Source organism: Saccopteryx bilineata, chromosome 5, assembly GCF_036850765.1.
Source record: "Saccopteryx bilineata isolate mSacBil1 chromosome 5, mSacBil1_pri_phased_curated, whole genome shotgun sequence".
NCBI classification, from domain to species: Eukaryota; Metazoa; Chordata; class Mammalia; order Chiroptera; family Emballonuridae; genus Saccopteryx; species Saccopteryx bilineata.
In genome coordinates, this window is record NC_089494.1 from 34,637,504 (window position 1) to 34,651,033 (window position 13,530).

The window sequence follows — 13,530 nt, forward strand, 5'->3', positions numbered from 1 at the left end:
TCTTTTTCTCTTTAAGCAAGAGGGGAAGAGAGAGAGAGAAAGAGAGAGCGAGAGATAGGCAGGGTCAGACAGAAAAGGAGAGAGATGAGAAGCATCAATTTTTCGTTGCAGCACCTTAGTTGTTCATTGATTCCTTTCTCATATGTATCTTGACTGGGAGACTCCAGCTGATCTAGTGACCCCTTGCTCAAGCCAGTAACCTTGGGCTCAAGCCAGCAACCTTGAGATCATTCCAGCAATCTTTGGGCTTAAGTCAGTGACCGTGGGGTCATGTTCGTGATCCCAGGCTCAAGCCGGCGACTCCCGGGTTTCCACACTGCTTTATGCAGTGCACCACCACCTGGTCAGGCTACATTCTTTTTTGAACAGAGTACAAAACCTGCCTATTCATTCAGGACAAAAATTTAAGGTAGCATCTTGGGTCTTTTATGTAGAGTATGAGTTTATAAATTTTTAAACAGCACTGCGAAAGATACCTTTTCAGAGACAGGTGGTCAACCATGTGTTTTCTTTCATACCAGTTTCATAGAAGCCACATGTCAGTACGGTCACTCTGGGACATCTGGTTTAGTATGACACATACAAGCCAGGCTGAGGTCCCAGTCTTACAGCTTTACCTTCATCTTCTCCTCATGGTTTTGAGACACTTAGCAGTTTAGGTTTTTTATGGGACACTTTGTAGGAATAAAGGTTTTGTTTAAAAGAAGCAAGATCTGGCCCTGTCTGGTGGCTCAGTGGATAGAGCACTGGCCCAGCATATGGATGGCTGAGCATATGGATATCCTGTGTTCGATTCCCAGTCAGGGCACACAGAAGAAGCAGCCATCTGCTACTCCCCCACGATTCCCCCTTCTGTCCCTAACCCCTCTGGCAGCTAGTGGTTCAATTGCTTCAGTTGTGGCCCTGGTTGCTGAGGATAGCTCCATTGGAGCACATCAGCCTAGGGTGATAAAAATAGCTTGGTACTTGAGCATCAGCCTCAGATGGGTTTGCTGAGTGGATCCTAGTTGGGGCGCATGCAGAAGTCTGTTGCACTATCACCCCTCTTCTCATTAAAACAGAAAAACAAAACAAAACAAAAAAGAAGCAAGATCTGTTCAAAGAAAACTCTGGATGTTTACAATTTCCTAATTTCAAGTACATTATTAAATAATATTATTTCCTTAAAGAAAATACCTTCTGCCTGACCAGGTGATGGTGCAGTGAGTGGATAGAGCATCGACCTGGGACTCTGAGGATCCAGGTTTCAAACCCATGGTCACCGGCTTGAGTGTGGGCTCATAGACACAACCTCATGGTCACTGGTTGAGGCCTAAGGTTGCTGCCTTAAAGCCCAAGGTCACTAGCTTGAGCCTCAGGTTGCTGGCATAAGCAAGGTGTTACTGGCTCAGTTGGAGCCTCCTGGTCAGGGCATGTATGAGAAGCCATCAATGAACAATTAAAGTGCCTCACTTACAAGTTGATGCTTCTCATTTCTCTCCCTTGCTGTCTTCCTTTGTCTGTGTGTCTCTCTCTCCATTTCTCTCACTAAAAAAAGAAAAGAATCTTCTATTTCTCATTGAGAGAAAAGCTTTGCTGCCATGTACTCACATTTTTTATTCAAATTTCATATTGAACAAATTTTTATATAGTATTAAAAAAAGGGAAACTTTCTTATTGCAAATAATCTCTTGTATTTTCAGCAGTATTAGAAAGACTTTATTGAATTAACCCACATAATGGCCCATAATGTGGTGTTTCTAAGAGGATTATGAATTCTGAGAACATAATTTCTTATCCTATTAAACACATTTATTTCTAATGAAGATTTGAATTAACATAGCATAGCTTTGAGCAGTTGCCATAAAGCTGAAAACTAGTTTATCTTTGAAAACTGGAATCACATTTTTCAGACTTATGGACTTGGTGCTTCAGAGTGCAGAAAGGACACTATAACATATTTTCTCAATTCTAATACCCACTTTCATCAGCTCTCTGTATTCTTATGTTCCTGATATTAAACTGAGTGTTATAATTGACCTGTGCATTTGGTGTAATGGTATTTCTACTGCTCAACAACAACAAAAAGCATGTAAAACTGACTGTACAGAGTTATACTCTTCCACAGTAGAGAAAATGGATACTTATCTCACCTGGGCCATTTTGGTGTAGAGGCCTTGTCCAATTTCACAGCCTCCATGAGTCAACAAGACAGAGCCGTCAGTATAGATGTGGACTAGAGCAGCGGCCTGTTGGGGATAATTGTAATACCAGTGTGGAAACCCATACAGCCAGATGTTGCTTAGGTTGCCAGATGAATGGTTTGCTTTACTGAGTCACCCTCTTGTTGTTTATACTGGAGAATAAAGCCATTATCGGTGGCCACAGACAACTCTTTTCAATGACCCCAGACTTGAACACCACCACTGTAGATCAAAGTGGTGGCTCACCTCCACTCCCACCATCTCCTGCTACTGGAGGCCTCGTGTGGTTGCCTCAGAAGCTATCTCCCCAAAGCACCACTCATAGAATATTTTATTATTCTTTCTCCTTGAACTCAAAAATTAATTTTAAAGCAAATGGAACCTGTCTATGTAAATTTCCAGGCAAAGTTTCCACTGGATCCTAAAGGAGCTGGAAGAAATTTGAGATGTTTTAATAGTTTACAAATGCTGCTCACCTTCAGAGCCAAATTCCAGTTTGGTTTAAGGTTGAAGGTGGAACCAAAATACCAATTTTTGTGTGTGTGACAGAGACAGAGAGAGACAGAGAGAGGGACAGATAGAGACAGACAGACAGGAAGGGAGAGAGATGAGAAGCATCAATTCTTCATTTCAACACTTTAGTTGTTCATTGATTGCTTTCTCATATGTGCCTTTACTGCGGGGCTACAGCAGACTGAGTGACCCCTTGCTCAAGCCAGTGACCTTGGGCTTTGACTGGTGAGCCTTGCTCAAACTAGAGAAGCCAGTGCCTCAAGGCCTCGAACCTGGGTCCTCCGCATCCCAGTCTGACACTATCCACTGCGCCACTGCCTGGTCGGGCTTCTTACCCATTTTTTTAAGCTCCCAAGTGATTTTGATGATTCACCATGTTTGGAATCAACAGATTTAGTCCAGATTCTTCACGTTGTATGTGAGGGAATAGAGGCCTAAAGAAGAAGAGGCGTGGCTAAACCCAGTGCCTAGTTTGTGGTAAAATCAAGTATGGAGCCCGCAAGTCCTAACTTGAGCCAGAGTCCTCCACATCTACGCTCTGCTGCCTCCTTCAGATTCACGGCTGTTGTCCCTCTCTGCGGCTGGGCATGAGGCTCCAGCAACCAGACTGATCAGAAAGAGAAGGAGGAGGTTGCACTTTGTCCAGTGGTTCTGCAAGTCTTTAGAACTTGTCTTTAGAAATCCCCATCACATGCTCATGCACACGGCCCAGAACCCTGCATCTCCCCTCTGGGAACCTCCATCTTCCTGGTGATGCCTGTGTTCTTACCACTACAAATTCAAAATATCAACTAGTTTAGCTACACCCGTCTCCTGGGTGTGAGACTATAGTCTTAGGACCAGCAAGCTCTCTATTGGAACATTTAACTTGGTATTTTCATCTTAAGATCACCTAACAAGAGTAATAGATGACCATATTTAACGGTAATGGCCACATGCTTTCAGAGCCCACGTTAGACTTTATGTAGATGATTGTATAAGTACCTAGGAGGACTACTTTCATGGGTGAGGCATATTGGAGACAAGAGCTAGGACAGCGAGTCATCACACCTTACACTGATATTTAAGATTAAGACTTTACAATCACTTGAACTACAGCAGCAGCCAGGACCACTATCCTTTGTGAGTGAGGGTTCAGTTTTAGAAAAGCAACATCACCCACCATATTAAGTTAATGTTAGTATATTGAAGACTACTGGCATTTATTGTACTACTTTTATTTAATTTCCAAATTCACTAGTGTTTTGTAGAGATATGAGAGCTAAGAAACTTATTCTTTGTGATTATACTCAGTTGTTAACATTAAAATAAATAATTTAAGCAGTGTTGAGAGTCCACAGAAATTTTCTTTTCAATTGGGGTTTGAATGTTATTCTGGCTTCAGAAATATTCCCGGGTGGAGAAGGACTGATTATCTGCTCCCGGCATGAAGCACTTCTGACCTTGCTCACCCTCCTTATCATTTTGCTTTCGACCTGATTAGTGGAATCCAAGGAGTGAACAGAGGTAATGTTGGTAAGAGACAGCTTAGGCATTTCTCACTGACACCATGAGGGGACCTGAATTTATTCTTTTGTGAGGTTTGTCAATGGCAGTGGTCGGCAAACTCATTAGTCAACAAAGCCAAATATCAACAGTACAAGGATTGAAATTTCTTTTGAGAGCCAAATTTTTAAACTGAAACTATATAGGCAGGTACATTCCTTTTCGAGGTAGTGCCCACATGTGCTATTTTGTGGAAGAGCCACACTCAAGGGGCCAAAGAGCTGCATGTGGCTCGCGAGCCGCAGTTTGCCAACCACTGGTCTATGGGAACATTTGAAAGATTGATGGCACTAGAAATAAGAAAGTAAGTAAGTAAATAAATAAATAAATGGTAGAATCAGAAACAGAACCTCACAAAAAACTGTTAAGATGAAACTAAAAAGAAGGCACAGTAGTCATGAAGCCTCAGAACTATAATTCCAGGTTTCTGTGTAAATAGAGGAGCTCTGTCTATTCTCATGTGTTTTATAAAGCTCTGTCTTCAAATGACCTTACTAAGTTGTCACTAAGGAATTATGAAAGAGAGAAAGTGATCCTCTTTTCCCCCAAATCCTTTCATGGACCCCATACCTCAATGTTCATGTTTGGGGCCCTCCCCAAGGCCAGACCCCCCTGAGCTGGACTGTATCAGTTGATTGCTCTCTGATGTCCCTGGCACTGAGTCACCCCAGGTCTTCCCTGATATTGATGGACTCCAAGGCTTGCCTGAACCCATTTTGTTTCATAAGAAACTGTCCTAGTTTCTTCGTTTTCCAGAGAGAAAGTCAGCTTCATTTCCATGTCTGGTGGTCATGTCTGCTAGTGGCTCATAACAGCCTTTTTCTAACAGCTAACCATGAAGAGAAGAAGAGCATTTTCTGGGAACTCATCTCTCCTAACCTCACCTGATTGTAGTAGGTCTTGGGTATCCCAACAGTAAATTTCATGGGGACCACAGCAAGTCCCCTCTTCTTCCAGTAATTATTTTTGTTAAATTCCTCAGCATCCCTTTTCCTATCATAAAAGGAAGATTTCTCCAGACACTCTTTCCAGCATCTTCGCAAGGGCTCTGGATTAAATATTTCCTTGTAGGCTGTTTTGCTAATTTTCTTATACATGTTTATTTCTTTAACCTGTAAAAAAAAAAAAAAAAAAGCATTTCAAGGATATAGGCTATTCCATATGTGAAGCATGTGGTTGTTTTTGTTATATACCTGACATGAAGAATGTCTTTCTAAAAAGGAAACAACTATTTAAATGGCTGTAAATATGCAAGTGCAGATGTAACTATGTAAACTTAATGATAACAATAACAAAAGTACTATTGAACACTTCATATGCTCCAGGTTGTATGTAATTTAAGTGTATGATCTCATTCAACCTTATAATTACCCTGAGAAACAGTAGATACTTTATGAGTCTTATGAAAAATTTTGTTAGTGTTGAGACAATTTTCCTGAATCAAACTTTTTATTTTTAGTGAATGAGAGAGAATCAGGGACAGAAAGTGGGAGAGACAGGGGCAGACAGATAAGAGAGAGAGATGAGAAGCATCAACTCATTGTTACAGCACATTAGTTGTTCATTAATTGCTTTCTCATCTGTGGATTGACAGGGAGGCTCCAGCTGAACCATTGACCCCTTGCACAAGCCAATAACTAGAGACCTTGAGCTCAAGCTAGCAACCTTGGGCTTCAAGCCAGCGACTTTTGGGCTTAAGCCCACGGTCATGTCTATGATCTCATGATCAACCTGGCAACCCAGTGCTTAAGCTGTTGAGCCCATGTTCAAGCTGGATGAACCTGCGCTCACGCTGGTGACCTTGAGATTTCAAACCTGGGTCATCAGCATCCCAGTCCGACACTCTGTCCACTGCACCATCACCTGGTCAAGCATGGCTCAAACTTCTATACAATATTTCTTATTCTTAGCTGTTCTCAGATTGGCTCCTCAAAATCTGAATTATGGTAGAATGTTTGCACAAATAGCTGTAATAACACCAATCTTCCAATACATGCCCTTGGGTGCTTGCACACTAATTCTGGAATTAGCGCTGTGACTTGCTTTGGCAATAGGACAACACATGCAATGCAAGTGTAGACTCGAAAAGTGCTCATGCACTAGGACTTGCCATGTTGTTTCCATTCCTGGAAAATCTATGAATCACCATGAGAACTAATCTGGGCTAGCTTACTGGAGGATGAGAGATGCTGGGGAGCAGATATTAGCCTTCCTAGCTGAGGTATTGTTTAGACTAATCAGTCAATGACCATCAGACATGGAAGTAAAACTGTCTTAAACCATAAAACTCTAATTTAGCTGACTCAGATCAGAAGAGTTACCCATTGGCTGACCCACAATATCAGAAATAATACTATTTGTTATTTTAATCCACTAAATTGTGATTAACTTGTTAGACAGCAAAAGCTTACTGATACATAAATAACATACTTTATTTCTTTGAATTTAAGATTCTGACACAATTCTATAGGTAGGTACACAAGATATATTTGAACCAATAATGTTAGAGTTTTGTTAGGGGATTTCAACCGATTACCTACCTCTTCAGGGAGTAAGTTGCATTGAGATGCCACAGCAGTGATGTAATTTTCAACTACCACTGAAACTTGGGGAAAGCCAAATCCTCGAAAGGCAGTGTTGGATGGCAAATTTGTTTTGCAAGCCCTACCCCGGCACCGGAAATTAGGAATATAATATGCATTTTCAGATCTCAGCACGACGAACTCTAAGACCTGATTTAAAACAAAACAAAACAAAACAAAACTTCACATCTATCAAATATTCAAAACCACTTATCTAAATTTTATCTGTAATGCAAGTCCTTCAAAGAATGTATAAAATTTGTAAGATAAATATTCATGCAAATCAAGTATGGCACACACAACTCAACTGGTAACCTACAGGAAGGACATATTTCTTATTTACCATCTCAGACTCATCAGGAGTGCATCCTGCATTGATATAAAGTTCAAGATCCACAGCTTTGATTACTCCATTGTTCATGAATCCAATCTGCAAAGTGATATAATAAAACCATTTTCTTAGTAGTTTTTACACCAGACCATGCTGTATACAAATACATCTGATCAGAACTGTCAGTCCGTGCATAGCTTATGAACATGACAGTGAACAGAGGAACACTGAGAATGGTACCCAGGCTGACCATGTGACCCCAAACAAAAGTTTTAATCAGTTTTAGGTAGCATCCAATATTCCCTTCAATTGTTATGATATTTAGTAATTTTCTTTACTATTGGTTGGTTATCACTGGACAAGGTTGTAGGCAATTTCCTGGGATTTTTGTTCTCACTCACTTTGTATTTTCCGAGGAGTGGGTGGCGGCCAGCAGTTATCAGCATGTCATCACCACGCTCTAGAACAAACCGGATTGGGCAGCCAGTCCTACAGGAAGTGACTCTGTTAATACACTGGATGTTTCATAAAGTTGTAGAAATATGGAGAAGGTGAAAGGGGACTGGAAATAGTCTAGCTTAGTGGTTTTTAGTGGGGGAAATAATACACCTAAAACATTTTGGAAGTTTGTGGAGACATTAAAATGTAAAAAAGAAACAATTACTATTATTATTCTAGTTTAGTCATGTCGGTGAATTTTGATGTTGAAATAATTCATTTTTGCTTACAAGTTACTTTATTTTTTTTCTTTTTTTACATCAAATTAAAGCATTGTTTAATTATGATGTCACTTTGGATATTAAAGTGGGCATTAAAATACTGGCCATAGGGGGAGTGTGAGGCTGAAAGGATTGAGAACCAATGCTCTGTTGAGCTCTACCCCATCTCGTTCACACTCCCCTTTCATAAAGCCCATCAGGGACTCCCCTGGCTTCTGCGGGAGTGCTCCCAGGGCCTGCTCTCCTGCACTTACAGCTCAGTCCTTGTCATTGTTGGAAAGCGCAATGAACTCAGATGCTCACAGGTTTCCTTTTCATAGCTATAGCCTAGGATACGTTAAATTTTTCCTGAACATACTTAATGAACTTTGGAATGTAAAAGGTTCACAAAATCATGGCTATTACTATGTCTGGTTATTCTATCCGGATGACGTGGAGGCTAAGTGAACGTTCCCAGGCAGCAGCAGACCCTGCTGTGTTTCATGACAGAATGTGTCCCATGTAAGGCTGGGGTTTTGACTCTCCCTCCATTCAGCCACCTCAGCTTGGTTTATTTTAACAATTTGAAACAGACATTTTAAAGAGTGAAAGCCAATGCAGTTCATGAAGAAATAATACACAGTTATATCTGTGCAACCAGTCAACATTTATAATGATTACATTTGTTCTACACAACTATCTTGTGAAATAGGTAGATATTACTTTCTTCACTTGATAGGTGAGAGAAGAGGCGACTTGCCTGAGGTAACCTTGTGAGTGAGTGGGAACTTGAACACAGGTCCTCTGGCTCCAGGTCCCGTGTTCCTTCACCCACATGCTAACCACACCCTTTGGAATGAAAGGCTACGACCAGTGGAATAAACACTGGGCTGTAGTGCTGGAAGGATGTGAGTGGTCCCCGCCCTGCTAGTGCTTCTGACATTGATAGCTGTCACTGCGGCTCTTACTTGTGGGCGGCCACAGCACTGACAGCTCCTAGCAGAGAAGGCTTAGTTGCTTTTCCCCCAAATGCTCCTCCGGTTCTTTTCATGCGGCAGGCGATTCTATTTCTTGGGACATTTAGTGCTGCAGCCACAAATTCCTGCAAGAGGTAAGTCCGCAAAGCCACGTAAGTGCAACTGAATAGTTTACTTCCCCATCCATGTACTTCCCTCTCCTAGTAAAGGAAATTCAGTAATTCAACAAATAAACTATGGACAGACTGTGCAACCATTATCACAATCTAATTTTAGAACAGTTTAAGCATTCTCAAAGAAACCTTGAATTTATTAATCAGTCACTTCTAATCTCCCCCAAACTCAATTCCCACTAATGCCCCAGCACTAAGCAACTTCTAACTCACTTTCTGTTTCTATATAGTTTCCCGTTCCAAACATTTCATATATGTGGAATAATACAATATGTGGTGTTTTGTGACTGGCTTCTTTTACTTAGCATTGTTTCTGAGCTCCATCCATGCTGTAGCAGTACTCCATTTCATGTATAGCTGAATAATATTCCATTGTATAGATAGTATCACATTTCTTATCCATTTATTAGTTGATGGACATTTGTGTTGTTTCTACTTTAGGCTACTGTGAATAATGCTGCTATGAGCATTCATGTATAAGTCTTCGTATGGATATATGTTTTTATTTTCTTTGGGTAGATAACTCGTCATGAAATTGCTGGGTTATAAGGTCATTCTATTTTTAACATTTTGAGGAATAGCCAATCTATTTTCCAAAGTGACTGTCATTTTTAATGTCCAAAAGCAATGTAAAAAGGTTCTAAATTCCTATATCTTCACCAACACTTGTTATTGTCTGTCCTTTTGATTATAGCTGTTCTACGTGGTGTGAAGTGGCATTGCTATGGTTTTGATTTGAATTTTCTAGTAATAATATTGAACATCTTTTCATGTGCTTATTAGTCATTCATATGAAATCTTGAGAGAAATGTCTATTCAAATCCTTTGCTGAGACTGTTTTTGATATTGCTCTGGTTCTGGGATGTGAGCTGTGGGTACCAATGTCTTAATTACCCCTGGAAAGTGCTGCCATTATGGGACTAAATGGTTGTACTCTAAGACAGTGGTCCCCAAACCCCAGGCCGCTGACCGGTATTGATCTGTGGGCCATTTGGTTCTGGTCTGCAGAGGAAGAATAAATAACTTACATTATTTCTGTTTTATTTATATTTAAGTCTGAATGATGTTTTATTTTTAAAAAATGACCAGATTCCCTCTGTTACATCCGTCTAAGACTCACTCTTGATGCTTGTCTCAGTCACGTGATACATTTATCCATCCCACCCTAAAGGCGGTCCGTGAAAATATTTTCTGACATTAAACCGGTCCGTGGCCCAAAAAAGGGTGGGGACCACTGCTCTAAGATGTGTTGATGGTAGATATTAATGGTGACCTTAGGACGTACACATTATCTGTTCAGAGCCCAGAGACACATATTCTCTACTAAAAGGGGCACCAGAGATGATTTTTGTCACCTTTCTCTATTTATAGAAAAGATTTGACGCCTGGTGACATGTAGGAGATCATGTAGCTGCTAAGGGGCAAAACACATATCTTTTCACTCTTTTGTTCAGCTCAGAATTTGCAACTATGGCAGCTGCAGCCACATCCCCGCTGAGCATCAGTCTCCGACCCTTGCATTTTGCCTTGAATGCCAGTTGTTAGTTTCTTCCTCCCACTGAGCTGACCCACTTTTGTAGGACTTCAAGGTACCAGCTCACTGTGCTCTACCAGGAAGCCCCCAGCTTCTCCCTTCAGTGAGGCTTGTCCTCACTCCTGCTCCTGGTGGTAATTATTTAAGTATTTCCTTGCACCTGGCACTGTTCTAGAACATACCACTCCACATATCAGAAGGGAATATCAATAGATTTTCTTTACTTGCCTCAGGATGCAATGCTTTATCACTTTTTTTTTTTTTTTTTTTTTTTTTTAGCAGTGCCGTCTTTATTGGCAAAAGTGAGAGCATGTGGATGTATTTATGTGCAAAGTTCAAAATGTAAAGCAGTAAGGTATTTGACAAGCTGCACATGAAATTCAGTTTTCAGAATTCCTGGTCAAGTAACCTGTACATAACGTAATATAGACATGGTCTTGTATAGTAATGAATTAAGAAGTAATACTTAGAAATGTCTCAACAAACAACTACGGGGCTGGATAACATCACAACAGGCAGAGATAAACTGGGCCATGTCACACCAGACAGCTAAAAGCCGGCCAATATCACAACAGGCCAGGAAATGTCACAATATGCAGCTAGGGGCCAGCCTGTACCACAACAGGCCCGGAAGTACTGCCATAGGCAGCTGTGGCCCGGCTAGTATAGTGACAGGCCAGGGGCCAGTGACAATAGGCTCCTGGAGGCCAGCCAGTGTTGTGACCTGCCAGAGAGTGCCAGGATAGCTGGCCTGGACTGCGACAGACTCGGGAGTAACACAATGCTCTGTATGCCAACTACCAGAAAGGCCTGGCATTCACATGCTCTTGTGCTGGGATAAAATATCTTAGAAACGTGATGACCTTACAGGTGCATCACATACATATACATGGAAACATTCATAGAGAGGAGCAACATAAAGGAAACATGAAGAAAATTTAAACACACATATACTACCAATTCACAGAGAAAAACAATGCAGATGAACCACAAGGGGAAATGTAGATGTCACACTAAGGTGTTGACCTCCCTGAAATTAAGTTTTACATCATTAATTGTTATAGGGTAAGATGAACTTTGCCTTGTATTTGGAAGGGAGCAAATATTTCAGATCTCTTTAAAAGGTCTGCCTTTTTAAGAGAATATTCGCCCACTTTTCTTGTTCTGGAGGTCAGCGAGAGACAAGTGCGCAGGGAGTGTGAGACGTGGGAGTGGGAGAGATCAAAAGGTCCCTGGAGCGCAATGCCTGGCTCTAAGGGCCTCACCCCACAGCGTCATCTGGAGTCTCATCTTCCAAAACACCCTATTACCTGTACATTGGTTGGATGCTGTGTTCCAACATGTAACACCATTTCTTTATCTTCTTCTTTTGGGATAACCAGGATACTTTGTGTTTCCATGTAAAAATGTTCCTGTCCTTCCACGTGGACCTCACCTGAAAAGCATAAACAAGGGACAGTGTTTACTTGGAAGTCCCACATTAGAGGCTCTCAACGATGTTTGGTTTATAAAGAGCAAGGTGTTTCAGCTTATGGAGAAATAGACTTTATATCATTTGGCTAAACCTCTTTTTCTAATTAATCCTCACTATGCCAATCAGCTGTGTGATCATGGGTAATTCATCCCCTTCTGTTGGTGTCAGTTTCTTCCTCTGTCTGGTTGGTGGTGAGATCCGTGATGTGCTGGACCCGGACAAACAGACAACCTGGCTACATATTCAGGCTCTGTCATCTCCTTGCTCAGGGAGTTTACCAAGTTATTAAAGCCTCGTTTCATCTGTAAAATGTGGGTAATAATAATAGTTACCTCCATTAGGACACATTAGGATTATTGGGTCACGCTGAGGATAAGTAGCTTGCTAAAGAACATAAAGGTTTAAAATGGCAGAACTGTTCCCTACCCATTTGACAGCCTGTTCTTACTGGTTCATCTGAGATTTTTGACTCGTTTAAAACAACCTAATCATTTTTCTGGCTGTACCAAGAGAGGTATTTGGACTTAGTTTTAAATACTAGAAGACAATATTTTTATTTTATTTTAAATCTAGCCAAAAGATTCCTGTGTAGTTAAAATAAGTGAATTGTTTTTCCAGGATTTAAAGGATTTCTTGAAATTATTTCTTGGGACAATGAATATGAGTCATGCAAAAAACCCACAAAAAACCCTTTGTTTTTAGTATGTAGATACTGACTTTCATCTAAAGCCTAACTTATTTAAGAACTCCAAATTTTTTACCATACGCTAGGTATTATTATGAGGTATAGCACTTTACAGATAATTCATTTAATCCTTATGCAAATCCTATGAAGCAAGTATTAGGAAAATGAGACATAAAAAAGTTAAGTAAACTTCCCTAAACAAACAATCAAACAAACAGACACACAAACAATAGTATCAAGATTGGAAAAGATAAATGAAACTTATGATATGCTTGCATACATAGAAAATTCATGAGACTTATGAGACTATTAAAAGAGTGAAGCAAATTTTCTGGATATATAATAAATGTACAAAAATTAATTGTGTTTTTATATATTAGACACAAAGAAGGAGAAAATAAAATAAAAATGTCATTTACAGGAGCATCATAAAACATCAAATGCTAGGAATAAATATTAAGGAGGATGTGCAAGATCATTATAGCAAAAACTAAAATTATTGAAAGAAAAAAAGTAAACCTAAATAAAAGGCAGGGTCAGATGTAAAGAAGAACAAAAAATAAAAAATCCCAAGAAAAACAACAACAACAAAAATTAAGAAAGAAAAGTCAGGGTCAAGGAGGAAGACAAGATGGTGATGGAATAGGCGGACGTACCAAACTTCCACCTCCCAGAACCAAAGTGGATTACAAACTAATTTTAAAAACCATCATCTGGAAAAACCAACTTTGGACTAAACTAAGGGGACTCTTCAACCAAGGAACACTGAAGAAGGCACACTGAGACTGGTAGGAAAAGCAGAAACGTGGAGAGGGCTGCCTAGCTCCCCAGAGCA

General features: G+C 40.4%; 1 protein-coding gene across 1 annotated transcript in view; it reads right to left on the reverse strand.

The window, feature by feature from the left end:
- Window positions 1-13,530, reverse strand: part of LOC136337564 (aldehyde oxidase 4-like) — an 88,587-nt gene that overhangs the window by 13,124 nt on the left and 61,933 nt on the right. The window contains exons 21-27 of the mRNA XM_066278903.1: window positions 11,847-11,971; window positions 8,821-8,954; window positions 7,556-7,643; window positions 7,167-7,253; window positions 6,782-6,973; window positions 5,126-5,353; window positions 2,133-2,228 (exon numbers count right to left, since the gene is read on the reverse strand). Of these exons, the coding sequence (XP_066135000.1) occupies window positions 2,133-2,228; window positions 5,126-5,353; window positions 6,782-6,973; window positions 7,167-7,253; window positions 7,556-7,643; window positions 8,821-8,954; window positions 11,847-11,971 (950 nt within the window). The remainder of the gene's footprint in view (window positions 1-2,132; window positions 2,229-5,125; window positions 5,354-6,781; window positions 6,974-7,166; window positions 7,254-7,555; window positions 7,644-8,820; window positions 8,955-11,846; window positions 11,972-13,530) is intronic.